This window comes from Chenopodium quinoa, unplaced genomic scaffold (genome assembly GCF_001683475.1).
Source record: "Chenopodium quinoa cultivar QQ74 unplaced genomic scaffold, ASM168347v1, whole genome shotgun sequence".
NCBI classification, from domain to species: Eukaryota; Viridiplantae; Streptophyta; class Magnoliopsida; order Caryophyllales; family Amaranthaceae; genus Chenopodium; species Chenopodium quinoa.
In genome coordinates this window covers 2520228-2539436 of record NW_018744996.1, presented here as the reverse complement: position 1 = coordinate 2539436, position 19209 = coordinate 2520228, and the positions used below count along the sequence as shown (strand labels likewise).

The 19209-nt window shown below is 34.5% G+C and overlaps 2 protein-coding genes across 2 annotated transcripts; both read right to left on the bottom strand.

The window, feature by feature from the left end:
• Positions 1–242: 242 nt before the first annotated feature.
• Positions 243–3633, bottom strand: LOC110707312 (putative disease resistance protein RGA3). Its single transcript, XM_021885332.1, has 2 exons — positions 836–3633; positions 243–571 (listed from the first exon to the last, which is right to left on the bottom strand). Exon 1 carries the CDS (start codon positions 3438–3440, stop codon positions 840–842), a length of 2601 nt encoding a protein of 866 aa, XP_021741024.1. The 5' UTR covers positions 3441–3633; the 3' UTR covers positions 243–571; positions 836–839.
• Positions 3634–7308: 3675 nt separating this feature from the next.
• On the bottom strand, positions 7309–13856 carry LOC110707311 (transcription initiation factor IIB-2). Its single transcript, XM_021885330.1, has 7 exons — positions 13263–13856; positions 11607–11631; positions 10954–11083; positions 10739–10869; positions 10551–10639; positions 9805–9881; positions 7309–7860 (listed from the first exon to the last, which is right to left on the bottom strand). The coding sequence occupies exons 1-7, from the start codon at positions 13613–13615 to the stop codon at positions 7727–7729; spliced, it is 939 nt and encodes a 312-aa protein (XP_021741022.1). The 5' UTR covers positions 13616–13856; the 3' UTR covers positions 7309–7726.
• Between the last annotated feature and the right edge of the window lie 5353 nt (positions 13857–19209).

Here is a 19209-nt window from a genome sequence, read left to right as displayed (position 1 = left end):
GTGTATGTATGGAAAAAAAATGAATTTATTTTACAATGGATACTGATATGACACCTTCCCTTACAAAATTACATTTTACATTTATCATCACTATTGTTTTTTAATTCTTGCCTGATAAATAGATTAACTGGTTAAGGTAATGAGTTGTAGACTTTATTGTACATAACCACATGACTAATAAAGTTAACACACAAGTTTAACTTAACCAAACACGACCACTAGTATGCATGCGTTCTTATGTCTATTTGTAAGCAAATACAATCTTGCTTCACATACCAACTTTAACACCATTACTCAAATGTTGATAAATGTACAACATATAATCAAAGTAAACACATAACAACAAAAATAAATCGTTTGTTACATGTAAAACCCTTACTTTAATAGTAAGGTAAAACCATGTAACTCCTACAAAGCAAATAAAGGATAAAAAACATAGCATCAACCATTATATTATACAGAAAAACGACTTAAACAAATATACACCCTTGAATATTCAAATAGCTTGAGCCATGAACATTCAGACAGAAATTTGCTCCAACAGCCGGATTAAAAACGATGGTCTTAAAATCTGTATAACAAACAATTGCAAAAATATCATCAACACATAAATACATAATAATTACAGTGTACACTTAGAACTAATAAAATATCATTAATTTGTAATTCTTCCCCGTTTTCCTTAGTTATATGTAGGTGTAATAGATATTAGTATGTCAAAAAAAAAAAAAAAAAAAAAAAAATGCACTTTGAGGAATTCAAAGACTACTCAAAGATAAGACAATAAAATATATAGAAAAATAAAATCAATATTGGTGAGTATAGAAAATGAGACCTTTTCAGTGGCTTTGATTTGCAGTAAATGTGACGCAATCAAGAACAAATATGGGAATGTGTTGTATGAGAGGGTAGTCTTCTCCATCTGGTACATCGCATCTTTTTGATAGGTTTGGGCATCCCTTAATTATGAGTCTTTGTAGAGAGTTGATCTGGCTAATGCATTTGGGCAAACCCAACACATTTGGACAATCTTCAATTTCAAATTCCTCGAGAGAGGTGAAACAATGTAACCATTCTGGAAGCTCCACTAAACCTTCACAATGTGAAATACAAAGATATTGAAGAGAAGTTGCAGCAGATTGTATGTCATTTGGAAGGCTTGCCATTTTCACATTGCTGACTTGCAATGCTCGGAGGCTTTGAAGGCCTTGAAGGGCCTCTCCCTTGTTCATATCTAACTCTTCACAATTTCTTATGTCTAATATCTGAAGGTTAACAAGGTACTTCATACCTTTTATAAGACTTGTCAATTTTGGACAATCAACGATGCTCAAGCATTTGAGGGAGTTGAGGAGCCCAATATTATCACTGTCCCACAACGAGATCAAACTCTTACATGAATGAAAATGTAAGGATTGTAGAGAACTTAATTCATTGAGTTTGGTGTTAACTAAGCTCTCTTGACATGTTGTCACAATGAATAACTTTAAGCTTTGCAATTGATGTATATCCCTTGGTAGCTCTTTTAATTGCTCACATCCACCGATATTAAAAACTTCTAAATTCAATAGATTACATATTGTATTTGGAAGTGATTTCATGATGGGATTACATGACAAGTCAAGATATCTCAAATGCTTCAGGTTCCCAATCGACTTTGGCAACTCTTCAAACCAAAGACTCCCAAGTCCCAAGACGCGTAAGCAGCTGAGATTGGATATAATACCCTCTAGAAAGGACATGCTTACATGTTTCATGATATAACCAAATCGAAACGAACGGGCTCTCTTTGCTCTGAGAAGCTCTGTTGGAAATTGTTCTTCTTTTAAATTATCATATCCCCAAACTACATGCCTAGCCTGGTCTAAACCTGTCATCTTATCCAAAGTTACAACAACTAACTCTTCTGCCATAATGTTCACTGCTAGATCATGCAAAAGATCGTGCATTTTACTCTCGCAAAGTAAACCCACAATATGTACATTTGATTCTTCAACCAAGAACATTGATGTCATTTCCCTTATGTAAGAGTATCCAAAGCCATCAACATCCTTATTTCTCTTATCCAGTGGCAACAATCCAAGTGCGCTCCACATATGTGATACAATATTTGAAGTAAATGGAGTATCTTTCACGTACAAGGACATGTGAGCAAAACATGGTTTTAAGTGAGATGGTAATTTATCGTAACTTAATTTTAATAGTGGTAAGACATTACCATATTGTTGCTTCAATGCAGGAAAACTTTCCATATCATTAATTCGTTGCCATTCTTGTTCTTCCCTCACACTTCTTAATAAACTCGCCAAAGTGTTCACAACAAGTGGGATGCCATGGCATTTTTTAACAATAGACCTGCCAATTTCACAAAGATTCGGATATTTGGCTTCCTCAACTTCGTCCTTGAATGCCAATTGCTTGAACATTGACCAACAAACATCAATTGGAAGACTATCCAAGTCATATGATTCAAACGTTTGAGTGATAGAAGCAACCTTGGAGTTTCTTGTAGTGATCAAAAGTACACTCCCCGGATTACCAACAGCTAGCACGTCCTTTAGCTCTTTCCACTTTCCGAATTCCTCAACCCAGACATCATCCAACACTAGCAAGTACTTCTTCCCACTCAACAAACTATGGAGCTTTCTCACCAATATACACATTTCTTGGTTAGGAGTACTGTCACCGGTACCATCCTTCAGAATGTCCTCTATGATCTTAGGTATGCGAAACGTGTCCGAAACACATACCCACAACTTTAGATCAAAGAGTTGGACATCGTGATACACCAACTTGGCTAATGTAGTTTTTCCTATCCCACCCATCCCAACAATAGGAAGCACTGAGAGCTCACTAACACCATTGACTCTTCCCAATCTCCTTATAACATCTTGCTTAGCCTCTTCTCTTCCCATAACATCAGGTACATGGACATATGAGCTTCTATCAAAAGGATTCCTGATGTCAGCAGTTGAGTACTCAACTGGACTCTCAGTCAAACCAAAATCATTTTTCTTAGCCACAATGTGTTCTAGCTGTTCACAGAGATCTCGTATTTTGTGACTTACATGAAAAGAAAAAATGATGGGGTTTGAGGAGGAAAGATAGTACCTAAGCTTGCGCCGAAAACGACCTTCATTGACACGGCGTTGTAAAGCGTCAAAGGCGACTTCATCCAAGAGATCATCAATATCATAAACAACACGCTTGAGATCTCTTAGCCAAACTTTCATGGCTTCGTTCGAATATTTCTTTTCTTCAGCATCATGGAGGACAGCACAAATGGCAGTGAGCTTATCAGCTATCTTATTAAGATCTTTCTCAGCTGACTTGGCCGCTTTTAATTCTTCGGAAACAGAGGAAATGACAGAATCACCGGTGAAGGAACCGATCTTACCAAGTATGGATTTAGCGATCGGCAATATGATTGCTTCTGCCATTTACACATTTGTGACAAAGAAAGAAGAGGAATTGAACGAGTGAATTGAAGCTAAAAATGAAATACGTAGTAAAGTGAAATTGAACTAAATTATTGTAGGGGGGCATTTGTTAGCTGTGCTCGTAAAAAGCAGTGGTTAAGGCAATTCAAGGACAATAATATCTTAAATCAATTATTAAAAACCAAGTTATTCCTGTCCACCAAAAAAAAAAAAAAAAAAAAGAATTATTCCTTTTTGCTATGGACCATTGTCTATTACACCATAAAATTATTCCTGTTCAATGATTCTAATAAATTTTATAAATTCCTTATCGTTAAATCCTTAAGAGACGTCAGCCCACTTGGTATACACTTCAACTTCTCACAATCACATACTATCCTCCTTGGGATGTGAAGCTCGCTTATAGAGATCCAAATATTTAATTATTTACTGCAGTCCCATCCCCAGTATAAAAAGCCTCCCTTATACATTATAATAGACATAACAACATCTTATATGGCTACATTGTCTTTTACATAATAACTAAAAAAGATGATCAAAGTGAAATGTGTGAGTAGTACCAAAAGTCAAAACATTGCGAGTAATTTGAAACAGAGGAAGTAGATGAGCAAAATTAGGAGGAGTTTTTAAAAAAAATCAAGAGCAGTTTCTTCTTTTATGGGGAGTGACCACATTTGAAAAGATAAATTTATGTGAAAGAAAGGGAGAGGTTATAATGATAAGACAGTTATGATAGAACAATTGTGAATAAGAAAGGTAATTTTTCACCTTGATAGGGGTAATTTGGGGATAGTAAAACTTATCACCGAAATGGTGCTTTCACTTTATATATAGGATCTCAAATAAAAAAATAAAAAAAGTAAACAATAAAAAAAAACTACCTAAAAAATCTCCGCTTATCCAATTTTGTTATAGCTAAAAAAATTTAATGCTAATTGCTTAGGACATTTTCATAATTATTTTTACTTAATAATCTGTTTCAAAATGTTTATCCCAATTGATTTTTTCATGTTTTCCAATGTAAGGACCCGTTTACTTCGCCTTATTTTTGCTGAAAAGAAATTATTTTTACTGAACTGAAATTAATTAATTTTGCTGAACTTAAATTATTTTTACTAGAATTCAATTTTATTTTTTTTCGAAGTGGAATTATTTTTATTGATTTTCTATTATATTTTTCCTTTGAAGTTACTAATTTTTACTAAACAGAAATTATTTTTACTAAACTGAAATTATTTTTGATTAACTGAACTTATTTTTACTGAATTGAAATTATTTTTATTAAACTGATATTATTTTACTGAATATTATTTTTTTAAACTAAAGTGAACAGGGTCTAATATTGTAATATGAATATCTTAAGTTAAACTACTGTACATATTACAAAAAAATAAATTCTAAAAATTTCTTATCTGAAAATTAAAAATCATGACGAATATAACAAGATTAGATTACTATAATTTGAAGTATAGAAATACCATTAAGGCACTAGATCTTATAATCATTAAAGCTTCGAAAAGGAAAGAATAAAAGAAACACAAATGTTTATATGTGGATGTGGTCGAGGTTACTAATAAGAGTTACTTATTCAAGGGTTACTCGTTTCGACAGGGGTTACTTATAGGGGTTAGTTATTCAAGAGTTTCTCAGTCGTACCCCGACGAAAACGCATTAACCGACTGAGTAACCCAAGAATAAGTAACCCTTAATCGACTGAAAAGTTTAAAATAAGTAACCCTTATAAGTAACTCTTGAATAATTAAGTAACCCCAGCTACACGGTATGGCCAGCCACATTGAAAAAAGCATTGTAGCTGAAAACAGAAGGAATATGTAAATAACATAGATATTACTATTTCAGGGAGATCATTGAGCATTTATTGGGGAATGAATAAAAGTTAATTGACTTATAGTTGTGCTTAAAATGAAAAAGTGTTGCAAATAATAGAAAATGGAGGAAGTGTTTAAAATCTATACATTTCGTAATAATTGCAACACTTCCTTCTTCATTCGATTTATTATAATTGCAACACTTCCTTAATTGGTAAGAACTAACTACAATTTTATTAAATCTATCTCCTACCAACCCCATTTAGGCCTTGTTTAATTCACCTTAATTTTACTTATTTCAGAAAAAATAAGCTCAGATCATATCAGAAAAAATAAGTTCAGATGAGATCAGATTAGAAAAAAAAAGTGCAGATCATATCATCATTTTATGTGCAGTTTTTTATCGCTAAATATCTTTAATTTCGTAATGAAAAAAAATTATGAAAATCACATATTAAATAAAAATACATTTTATTATGAATCTAACAAGACTCCACTTGATATATTTTTTCCGTATAAATTATCGTATATTTAAAGTCAAAGTTTGGTCAAATTTGACATTCAGATCAGATCATACTAAATCAGATCGGATCAGATAAGCAAAAATAAGGTGAACCAACCAAGCCCTTACACTACTCTTTTTTTTTTTTATCATTTTTCTCTCCTATTTACAATTAAATTTATCTCCACTAACCATACTTTACATTATAAAATTCTCTCTTTGGTCCTCCATCCTATAATTTTCCTAAAATTTTGTGGCATCCCTACTACTACGATTATTACGAAACGGATGGAGTAATACATTAACCCTTTTCTATTTTTGATGTTAAAATTAATTAATGAACTTCTAAAAAAAGCAACTCCAAAGGCTATGTTGCAAATAAAAAGAAAAGTATATAAATTTTTGAAATCATGTTAGAAAACCATGACCAATTTCCTACAAGACGAGCTACCAATCTCATCGTGTTGGATGATGTACACAACCTCCATGTTTTGATTTATGAACTTTAAAACCATAAAAACGGAAAATATTTTATATATATATATATATATATATATAAAGATAAACCACTGAACATAAGGGATCCTACTCCTCCGACAAACCAACTTGTTTGAGGCCAAAGCTTTCATCTTTGTACTGTAGTTTTTAGAGAGTATTGGGTTATGGTTATGTAGTAACTAAGTTTGACTTATTTGAGGCAAAAGCTTTCCTTTTTGTTTACAGATTAAGTCTTGGTTCAAAGAACTAGGTTTTCTTAGAAATGGTCATTTGACAACGTAAACAGATAAATTAATCAAACTAATTTATACACGTAATACCTAACCTATCGATTCTATTTTAACCTATGTTACAAATAAAATACTTCCTCCGTTCTTTTTTTATTGCATTATAGGGATTTTGGAGACAAAATTTGGTAGTGAAAAAAAAGTAAGAGAGAATCGTAAAAATACAAAATTGTCCATGTAATGTAAAGATAAAATAAAAAGTAAGGGTATGTTAGGTATTTACAATGTTAACATAAATATTTGATATTAAAAGAACAGAGAAAGTAAATAATTTTTAAAATCAAGTTAGGAAGCCTTAACTAGGAGCCACTGTATCTCATCGCCTCAATCATGTACAAACCTCCATTTTTTCATTTTTGAACTTCAAAACCATAAAATGTTTTTTTTTTTTTCCCTCTAGATCTACCACTGAACATAAGGGATGCCCAGATTCCCTACAAACCATATGAAGTTGGGTTATTTACTATCTTCCCAAAAACCTGAAAAGTTGTGATTTGAGAATAAGAGAAACTGTCTTCTGATAATCAACAGTGACATTGAGGGTGGTTGCATCTTTTAACGAAACCGATTACATACTTCTACAAGAAGGATGCAAAATTGCAAACAATTGACACAACTAATGCTACAAAACAAAGTACACAAAATGACATTATAAGGTTTTAGAGTGTCAAAATCAGGAACACCCTCATCCTTTCAGACTAGTAGAGTGTTACAACCAAAAAAAATCAGCAATCAATAAGGGAAAATATAAATGCTGAAAAACTTCTAAGAATCATCACTAACCATAGTGTTCATTTTTAATAAATCCTGTAAAAAAATAACTTATAAATGCGTAGAAATCTAAATTCCGACTTCATATCACCCTCTTCCAAGCAAAGAGTTTACAGTTACACCCAACACCCTAACTCTTCTCCAGCGCCTGTCATTTATCCCATTCAGATACTACATTTGCTAAAATAATGCAACAGAGAAGTGTATTGTTGATATGTCACCCCAACAAAGATGGGTGCGTCTCTTTAAAGTTTAAAACAAAACAATTGCACATTCGATCAGCAGTTAAGCATCTTTTATGCGAGTTATATCTTTAAGGTAATGGGCAGGCTTCCATTTTGTATTCCCCACACCAAAAAGGCAAAAATCTGTAAGGTCTGTAGAGCTCCCATGTTCCTGTTAAGGACTGCAAAGGTTTTTCAGGTCCTCATCCTTGGCATACCAATTGGGAATTATCTTGGAAATATGAGGATAAAGGTCCTTGTAAGCATTTCTGATGGTTCCTTCAGCAACACCAGTAGAAAGTGAGATATCTGTAAGAGAAGAAGTTTTTCGTGTTAGGAGCTGTTTGGTTAGACTACTGGAAACAGAGTGGAAAGAAAACATACAAGAGTTAACTCTTACCTTTTCATTTATTTGGTTCAACTATGGAAATGAATCACTAACACTTAACTGCCTTTCTTTTTGTTTAAAGAGGACAAGGGTAATTGTTACCTTAAGTTTTACAAAAGGTAACAAATAGGTGGAAACCATTACCCCATTACCCCTATGGTAATTGTTACCTAAACCTTCTAACCAAACACTTGGTAACGGTAATATTTAAATTGAATCTGTTTCCAACCAAAAAAAAAACTCTTACCAAACATGCTCTTAATACGATGAGCAAACCAACCTTAATATCCAATCTCAAATTTACATGAAATCAGACACATTTCCAGCAGAGACTCAATTAATCGTTGGTACTGTTCAAGTACAAAACCAAACTACCAAGGATGGACAAACGATCATTACATTAGGACATACAGCGTAAATATCACACGGGAAAAATCCTCAATAAGAACGATAACAGAGAAGGCCTAATCCACAAATGTTAATAATAAAAGTAGCAATTTAAGGAAAATACGGCCCTGTTTGGTTTTACAATAGCTTGTAGCTGGTTGATATAGCCGGTAATTACTACTTGAGTGTCCGTATTAACCAAAAAACTGAATGTTCAATTAGTTTCATAATCTTCTATGATCTCTTTCAAATACAACTTTTTGAGCCCAAAAAGCTCTTTCAATAATCTGTATTTACCATATCTCAAATTAACTTTTTTAAAAATGGTCAAACCTATAGTAGGGTTCAAAAAGCTAAAACCATCATTCAATTTGGATTGGTTTATACTTTTCATTTCTTCCTCTCATCAAACCCCGATATAGAGAAATCCACTTGACAGTCCGGTATACAAGACCATTCTTTTCCTTGACAAACCACTAAATCTTATACTGCACACATCAACAATTTCACCCACATCTAGTAGTAGGAAAAATCCAAAAATCAAGACTGGATACCAATAGTGGATAATCCATTCCCTATCCACAACCTAGTTTTGCTGTTTAATTATATAATGGACAAACTCGTACACTTTAAGCAACTGGACAGTCAATAGGAGCAGAATACTGTTCAAAATTCTTGGTGGTACTAAAAATTGAAATAACTCTATAACTAAAAGAGAAGTAAGCCAAAGCTCAATTTCCAACCACTACAACAAAGAAAGTGATCTTCCATTTTCCTTTGAAACCTCTCCAACAATGGAGGGATTTGATTTATTAAAAGGGGAGAAAATAGATCCTTCCAACTCTCTCCCCTTCCCTCCTTGCATTAGATAGTTAAATAAAAGGATGGTGTATCCCTCCTTTTCTCTCCTTTCCTTTCCCTCATTTCTCTCTATCCAAACATAGCAACAGTTAGAAATTGTCCATGTTACAACTTACAAATAGGCAACGAAGCAAAACTACAAAATGTTCTCACTAAATGCTTGCACGTGTTATCTTTTGAAATTTATTGATTTTGTCCCCACAAATTTTTAAATAGTCTCTGGAGCATTAACCCTTAAGAAACTGACATCTAGCAACCCATTTAGAGAGGAAGGTTGTGACACGCCTTTAAGTCTCTTTTGAAAAATATACATACAGCAATGACGCACCCACCCACCATCCCCCCCCCCCCAACACACACACACACACACACACACAAGCATCTCCCACATCTAAAATAAGTTGCATTTTAAAGGTGAACAAGATCTAACATCCAAACCCAGGATAAAAGAATCCAGGTAACTTTAGATTATGGAGTCTTAACGATTGTGTACATGCATCAATTTTCAGAAATTGCATAGTAGCAATAGCAGGTCATAATCTTCCTGGTAAACAAGTATCTGAATAGAATCCTACATGTGCACAAAAGCTTCAAAATGACATAACAAGAAGACAAACCTCGAAGGGGTTTTTTTTCCTCCGAAAGTTGGGTAATAATATATATCACTGCTGCAGCAATAGATATGGGACTTCTCCTGTATAAATTGCAAGAAAAAGAGCATGTTAGTGCATGGATGCTTATTAATTTATGTAGTGTGGTACCGATTACAAAAAAGAGGCACATGCATTCTTCCTTGTATAACACAAATGATCTTTAGTGACCTACATATCTATCAAACAGATATTACAACCCCGAAGCAGCAGAATAAATATGGTGCACCACAAACTAGACTACTCTTACAACCTTTATCCAAAATTATTTTATGTCAAGGTAAAAATAATTATTTTTTCGTGGATCTATCTGGCTGAGTATTCTTGGAGATAATATACATCCTCTATCTCTTCTGATGATTCATGGAATATACACAAACATGTATATTCACAGCCCAGCATAGCACTTAAGAGAAAATGGCTCAGTATGGGATAATAGCATACTGAAACTAAAGGGACAACATCTAAACCAGCTCATGCAACTTAATTTTATAAAATAGAATTTGGTCTTGTTGATACAGAAATACTTCGTATGATACTTCCAATAGTTTCAAACCAGTATCATGACTTAGAAATAGTTTAAGCTTTTTTTTTTTTTTTTTTTTTGACGAATAGAAATATTTTAACTTGCTAGAAACAATTCCTATTCCTATACAATATCCTTTTGTAAGAAAAGCAAACAAGATTGGACTATAATACATTAAAAGTACCACCTTATATCAATTTCTTCTGATTTCTGAACAGCTTCTTGAGCAGCCTTCATGGCTTGATTGTTCATACCAAGATTTGAACAAAAACGTCTCTGTAAGAAGTTTCAATCCCATGTCAAAAGAATATAATTAACCTCAAGACATCAAACTGAATATATATATATATAGTCATCGGGAAACAAGGTACTTACCAGAAAATCTCCAGCATGTATAGTTCCCATGCCCACTGCTTGTCCCATTTCAACCTCCAGCTGTTTCACAATGTACTCTTTTGCACGACCAATGTCTTTTTTTGAAGCTCCATTGGCGACAGAACAGATTTCTATATGAAATCCACATGTTCAATGAAGCTCAGACACAAATAAATGGTGGAAGATCCATATTTTATAAGATTCTAAGGCTGTACCCTTTACAGTCCGAGGCTTGTCCTCTTGCCGACAAGCTATGTATAGGCATGCAGCCAAAATAGCATCTTGATTTCTTCCTCTACTAGACTTCTGATCTTCTACTTTTTTGTATATCTCACTAGCTCGGTCCTGTTAAAGATAAAACAAACCATTAGAAATAATTTACAAAGGTCAAATGAAAAAGCAGCCACAAAGGTAATATTGACCTTGTATGTACAGTAAAAAGATATGTGGTTAATGTTAGTGAAAGCACTAAAACAATTTTTAAAAAACACCTCCCTATTTACAGTTATAGCTCAATAATTTTCTCACAGTAATAAGTGCACTAATAGCACAATGAAAGGGATGGCACCAGACCACTAGTCATGACCGCATCTTCACTCTTCAGGTTGAGTAATATTACTTCATCTAACCTACCGTGTTGTTTGTGAGGTATCTTATTGAAGACTTATCAAGCAAATTGCTTTTATGATAGATTTATACCCAAGCAAACAACGACTTAAGGCAATCAAAACATAAGTCTAAAAAGTAAATTAGTAAACAAAAGGAACGACCGAATTTTAAACAAATAAAAGTTGCTTTGGCTAGCCAGCGCGTTTAAAAAGCAAATCAATTCCATAAAATATTAACCAAATGAGATTGAAGTCATTACCTTTATGGTTGAAACAAGACCCAACCTGAAACAACAAAATATCCCCATTAGCCTTTAGCTTCACAATTTCAGATTCAATGTTCGAAAGCGAACTAAAGAGTAAACCCTTGATTTACAAAAAAAAAAAAAAAAAAAAAAAAAAAATGCAATCATACATATATAACATAATCAATGAAGATATTACCATGAATGATGTCATATATAGCTTGCATGATTTAAAAAGAAAGGGGGGCACAATATGCTTTAATTTGACACTTTTGGCCACAATGAAGTGCTCATGTTAGGCATGTATTTAAAGGGAGGCTTAAAAGGAGCAAATGAATTTGTTAGCCTAGATAGAGATTAGACCATAGAAACAATTCACTGGAGTTGTAAGTCTGCCAATACACAATACCATATTAAGCCAAGCAGTGAAACAGCTTTTTAGTTCCAAAACAAACCCACTTTCTTTAACATTAATTTCTAACAAAAGATCAAAAATGACAGGTCCCAGAATGATTCATGTAAGCAACCTAAGAGACATAGCCCGTTCCTTCTTTTTGAAATTTAGGCATACATAAGATTAGTAATCCATAGACAGGGAAGTGGATATTTGTTACAAACACTAAACTTGCTCCCAAATAATTTAGAGTATAACACTATTCTCCCATCTCCAATCCCATGTTACCAATATGATCCACCAACTCTTTCTCTCAATCACGTCACAATAAAGCCCAAACACCATTCATTATTCATTAGGATTTAGTACTAATCAGCGAGACCACCAGCCACAATCTCCCTTCTTTTGGGTATGATCTAAACAAAACATCCACAGAGCAACCCTAAAGGGCTTACAATAACATTAACTTCAACATTCATTGTATTCAGCAGACTGTCAATAGTGCCAACATTTATCTAAGTCTGCTTCTCCATTGCACAACCACAAACCTCAAACAAGAAAGCCAAAAGCAATCAGCCATAAACTGCTGCAGGATCATTTGAAAATAATGCAGGTTAAACACAATTTCACCTTCCAAATAAATTTAGTAAACAGAACAACGATTTTCTTCATTAAAATTTAGAAACCATTTCACCCCTACTCCTCAACTTAGTTTCATTTTCTATACAAAAAGTTATCAAGGATTCTCCCTCAATCATATCTGTACATTTTAGGAGTAAACATAAGATTTTCGCTACAACCAACAATATTACAATACCCCACGACTTAGTCTCGACAACATTATAATCACAGTACTTGTGCAAGTAATCATCTATTCAAATGCCCTACAATATCGCCACGACACAGAACAACCCAAATCAACCATTCATTGGGATCATGACCAAAAATCCAAAACTTATTCCGACAGCATATTTTTAAATCCAATATAAATTCACATTAATGTAAGGAGATGGACCAACCAACATTACACCAATACACCATAGTTTAGTCTTTTCAACCAAAAATTCACCCAACTTCACACTTTTCCCTCAGATTAACACCAAATGACCCAATAAATTTTCCAACTTTAACCCTCAAAAACAAATACTGTATATAATCCTACAACAATCAAGAACAAAAACAAACCCACCGTCTTATCAAAAAATCAACTTTTTAATTCCCTTTCAAAATAAACAATTCAAACAGCTGAAATAACAATAAGGCAATAAAAATCAGACCTATCAGCCATAGTGGCAATGGTCTTGAAGGCTTGAATAAGACCCCGATCGGGGTTCGAACCCCGATTCTGCCACCGCCCTAGCGAAGACGATAAATAATCTCCAGTAGTACCATTCGGCTTTGATATAACGGTGGACAAACCACCGTCCGATAACAAGGGGTTGGTAGGTCCACCAACACGGACCGGGTCATTATCGTTCGACTCATTGGCGAACGTTCTCCACTCGGAGGTTTCATCGATTGAGTGAGATTCCAATACGAGTCCGCACTCTGAACAAACTGTGTCACCTGCAGAATGATCGAACACTACCTCGGTGTGTTTCTTACAGTCGCTGCAAAACGCATCTCCCATTTCTCAAATTGATTCAAAATCCTAGAAATTTTCCAGAATCAAAATCTCAAATTTTGTTTGTTTTCAATTGATTTGAATTGAATGGGAATTTGGGATGATGGGAGTTTTTGCAATTAGGGTGGAAATTGGGGAAGAAGGGAAATGAGGAGAGGAGAGAGAAACTGGGAATTGAAGGGGGTATGGGGGTATTTATAGAAGGAGAGAGTGTGGGTTTGTTGGCTTGTTAGGAAAGTCATGGGAAATTGATGTGGTATTAAAAAGCGAATGAATTAATATATGTGTGGGACCTATTGAGTTGTGTTTGGGCTTGCTTCGTCTGTAATAATCGTATCACTTACCTATTATCTATTACAAAATATACATACGACTATACAAGTATTGACGATTTGTTTTACTATTTTTAATAATTTCTTCGTTTTAATGGACTCATATAATAGGAGTGAAGAGATAGAAAAAATTTATTAACTAAAAATAAAAGTGATGCAACTTAATACTTTTATTTAAAGGAAGTGATGACTTTCATCACCTCACTGGCATTGGCCACATTTATTTTGGAAAGTATACCTTTCATCAATCACATAAATTATATCTCGTGTATTAGTATGAGTATGTTCTATTGTTGTAGTTCTGCTTATTAACTACGAGTAGTCTACGAGTACTAAAAGAAGAAAAATATGCGTGGGACCTAATGACAACTATTAGAACTTAGAAGTAGTAAGCTATATGTGTTTAGAGTTTGGACCGCATGCATATGCAGGTAGCTTAGGTTTGTTACAAGTACTAATTTGTAAGTCTGTAACGGCTAACGTCATTATTACCACGTTTTTTAAAAATATCTTGCGTTCAATTTAGGTAGGCTAAATAAATTTACAAAATTGAACTAGTTTTCATTTTTTTTCTTTTTTTTTTTTCCGAAGAAACATAATTGAACCAGTTTAGTTTACTTGTTTAGCACAGTTGAGCTTGACAGATCAACTTTGACAAGTTGTGAGTTGTGCACACGGACATTACTGTGTTAAACAAGCAAACATATACAGCCGTAAGGCCCGTAACTGACTAACTGTACTAGAAGCTCTTATTGTTCAAAACTCACGTACTCGTTATTTTTATTTTATTTTTATTTTTAATTTTGACACAATCGTACTCGTTATTTCGTTAAGTGTTTATTGCATAATGCGGAGTATAGGAATGTATGATCGTATATTAACGTACTTTCTCCATTTTATAATGACAGTCTCATTTTAATTTTTTATAGTCAAACTTTTACAACTTTGACCAAACACTCACATTAATATATATAGATATACATTCATTTGAGTACGGTTGTGTTGGTTTTTATTGGTGTTATTAATGTGAGTGTTTGGTCAAAGTTTTAAAAGTCTACGGTTGTGTTGGTTGGTGGTTTCGCCAATCACACTCATTTGAGTACGCACATCACGTATCTCCTCACGCACAGCTTGCAATTCAACCATGAGTTTTTGTTGCATTTCACGCATAAAATCTTGTTGGTTCTGGTTCGAAGTCATGGTCACACCCTGGTCTAGACCGTGGCTCTGATACCAACTGATGCGGAAACTAAGTCTGGGCTAGGTGACAATTAGTTAGGTTCAAGTGTTTAGGCTAGGGTTTCAAGAGGACTCGGTGTTTGGCTATGTGTTTCGGATTTGTATTTAGTAGCTCCTAGCTCACGTGTACGAACTAGGTTAGGGATAGTTATGGCTAGAGTTGAACACTCACTCTACTAGCCACAAAAACAAGCTCACTCCGAGTGAAGCTTACAAACTCAAGTGCACGAGTTCAAGTCAACTTGAGTCCACAAGTTAAACAGAAAAGACATTAGACAAATATCTCAAATTGTTGTATTTCATTAAAGGTTGGATGATTACAAACTAGAATAAAACTTCCTTTTATAGGCTAAGGAAGCTACTTACATTATTAAGCTAAGTAGTCTTAATTAATTAAACTAGCTAATGAGCACACCAAAAGCTGTCCAAATGCATCAACCTCAAGTGAGTAACGTCCCCAAAGTGGCTGCACATTGAAGGCTTTCAATCAGCTTCAAAAGCTGTCCCTCCAGCTGCAGTTAATAGGCAGCGGGTTTCAAGGAGAACCGCTGCAAATGCATTGAATAGGCAGCGGTTCTGGCGAAAATCGCTGCTTGTTCTCTGCTTTCCCAGTTCAGGGCTTGCGGTTACACTCGTTTATTACAGCGTTTATCTTAGCTATTTAACTACTAATAAACTAAAATTTAAACATCAAAATAAGTAGTAATAACATGCAATTAAGCTAAGGAAATTTAAACTTCAAAAGAAGCATCCAAAGGGCGTGTTACTCCCTCCTTAAATGCTCCATTAAAACTGTGTAACCTCCCCCTTTGATTGCCTTGTTTAGTGCCCTCATTTCTTGCGTGTGGAATGATTAAGACCAAGAGGATATTCTTCCTCTATGCTAGGCTTTCCACGAACAAGAATCCAAGGCAAACAAGCCTTGATTAATAATCAATCCAAGTCACGCATGACTTGAATGGAGATGGAGCAAAGTCGAGCCCCATGCGTGAGTCTTTGTAGAACTTGGAACCTTGAATGAACAAACCATGGACTAAAGGGACTTGATTTTGTTGGACCTTAGAACGTGTCTGTGGACCTTTCGAACAATGCATTGGACCATTAGACTCATTAGATTGCATTGAGACTTGAACAATATCCAATTCCGAATCAATTTCATTGGGTAAAGGGTTGTCAAAAGGTTTTTTAAAAGAAAAAGTAAAGAAAAGTTAAATGTATTGTATTCTATGTTAAGATATTTTGTAGTCAATATTTAGTTTTTTTCATAAAAAAATGCGGAAAAGAAAAAAAAAAAGTTTAGGCAGAAAAATATTGAAAGAGAAGCTGACATGTGTACAATATGAGAAATAAATTATGTCAGCAGTTGTTATTTTAGTATTGATTATTATAGATGTGCACACCCCTCATTCTAATAGTTTCCGCAACAATGCACCGATAATTGAGGAAGACTATAACAACTAATGAACTAAATGATTGATGATACTGTACGAATTCAAAAGAAATATATTTTGTTATAATTTCATAAACTAATGTATCTTGCTAGTCTTGTTTAAGACTTTAAGGGAGTGTTTGGTATAAACATTGTAAGGCCCCGTTCACTTCACCTTATTTTGCTGAACTGAAATTATTTTCACTGATTAAACTTGAATTTTACTGATTAAAACCGAATTTTACTGATTAAAACTAAATTTTACTGAAATTATTTTTACTGAACTGAACTTATTTTTACTGATTTAAATATTATTTCTACTGATTATATATATATATATATATATATATATATATATATATATATATATATATATATGTAAAGTAATCTATTTTTGTAATTTATATAGTCGGCATATATCACAATAATATATTATGTCAACCATATAAATTTACATAATATTGTATATAAAAATGGTTGGCCTATAACGATAATGTATATGGACAATTTAAGAGTTTTGCAAAGAATCACTACTAGAAATAGGCCGATTTACGACGGAATTTTTCCGACGGACATGTTTTTCCGTCGTAAATTCAGACGGAATTTTATTCCGTAGGAAATTTACGACGGATTTCCTACGGAATAAAATTCCGTCGGAATTTATGGACTTTCCGTCGGAATATTCCGTCGGAAACTTAATTTTTCGACGGAAATCAAATCCGTTGGAAGTTTCCGACGGAATTTTTCATCGGAAACTTAATGTTTCGATGGGAATAAAATTCATCGGAAGTTTTCGACGGAATATAATTAAATAATTAAAAAAAAAAAAAAAAAACCCTAATAACCCAAAATTCCGCCACTCTTGCCTCATTTCTCTTTCTCTCTCTTCTCCTCTTTCCTCCTCTCTTTCTCTCTCTTCTATTTCCTCTTCTGTGTTCATCTCACGCTCCATCTCCTTTTCTTTCCTTTCTCTTTCTCCTTTCTTCTCCTTCCTTCTCCTTCTTTGTATTCTGTTTTCATCTCACGCTCCGATCCATCTCCTCTTCGTCCTCTTCGACCACCACAAGACCAGCAGCAACAACGACAACACCACCTACCACCGCAACGACACCAGCAACAACGGCAACCAACAACGACGACACATTGTAAACATTGTAATTTTTTTAATTAATTTCATAATACAATTGTATATATATTTAATTTGTTCGATTTCAAATTTTTTGTGTATTTTTTTCGGATTTCTAAATTTATTGTACGATTTGGGTGTTTTGGATTTTTTTTGTAATTTCGATTTGGTTAATTATCGATTTGATTTTTGTTAATTTTTTATTTGGTTTTTGTTAATTTTCAATTTGGGGTTTTTTTTTCGATTTTGTCAGTTTTGGTCAGGGTGGGTGGATGGGTGGGGTGGGGGGTCTGGTCTGGGAGGGGGGGGTCGGGTCTGGGAGGGGAGGGGGGGTCTGGGTGTAGGTGGTGGTCTGGGTGGGGGGGGGGTCTGGTCTGGGTGGGGAGGGGGGGTCTGGGTGTGGGTGGTGGTCAGGGTAGGGGGGTCTGGTCTGGGCTCGGGTCTGGGTATGGGTGGGTGGTGGTCTGGGTGGGGAGGGGGGTCTGGGTGTGGGTGGTGGTCTAGGAGGGGGGTCTGGTCTAGGTAGGGAGGGGGGTCTGGTCTGGGTGGGGATCGGAGGGGGGGTCTGGGTGTGGGTGGTGGTCTGGGTGGGGGGGGTTCTGGGTGTGGTTAGGTGGGTTAAGGGGGGTGGGTTAAGGTGGTGGGATAAGGTGGTGGTTTACGGTGGTGGTGGTGGTCTGGGTGGGGAGGGGGGGTCTGGGTGTGGGTGGTGGTGGTGGTGCTAGAGGTGGCAGGGCTTTTTCTTTTTTTTTCTATAGCAGATTCCGACGGAAATTCAGTCGGAAATTTTCGACGGACTTTTCGGTGGCCGGAAAACCTCTTCCGATGAGAAAATTCCGTCGAAATTCCGTCGGAAAACACTGTTCCGACGGAATTGGCCATTTTTCCTACAAAGGGTGTTTTCGACGGAATTTTTCCGTCGGAAATGACCTGTTTTTTAGTAGTGAATTATCGTATATAAAAATGGTTGGCCTATAAGGATAATGTATATGATTGTCAAATTAAATATATCAACTTTGACATGCATGCACATATATATGAGACTATTAAAATATATAGACCTTGTTACAAATAGTTGATCGTTTGAATAGATTCAAAAGCAGCGAGTTGGAGTTAACAATCTCAAACCCAAAGACTTTAGCACAATTCATGACATGCATGAAAAAAATCTGGTTAATTAAATTTTTTGGTTTGAATTATCAGTCAATTTTTTACTACGTATACATTGGTTAACTACGTGGAATTTACAAATAATTATAGCAAATATTGGTAGTTTGATTGATCATATCAAGACATGTGATATTTAAGCAAAAAAAAATATAACGACATATTGTTAGTATTGTATAGATCATGTATATATAATCATATATGAATATCATATTTCAATATCTTATTGAATTTATTGTAAATGATTAGGTATCCTATTACGATGAATTTTGTTACCTTTTTGTAAAATATAGTACTTGTATTAACC

Coding starts and splice junctions, on each gene's coding strand:
- LOC110707312 (XM_021885332.1), bottom strand. CDS start 3,440: ATGGCAGAAGCAATCATATTGCCGATCGCTAAATCCATACTTGGTAAG.
- LOC110707311 (XM_021885330.1), bottom strand. CDS start 13,615: ATGGGAGATGCGTTTTGCAGCGACTGTAAGAAACACACCGAGGTAGTG. Junction 11,084..11,606: donor GTCTTGTTTCAACCATAAAG/GTAATGACTTCA, acceptor TATCTTTAACAG/GACCGAGCTAGTGAGATATA. Junction 10,640..10,738: donor TACATGCTGGAGATTTTCTG/GTAAGTACCTTG, acceptor AACTTCTTACAG/AGACGTTTTTGTTCAAATCT.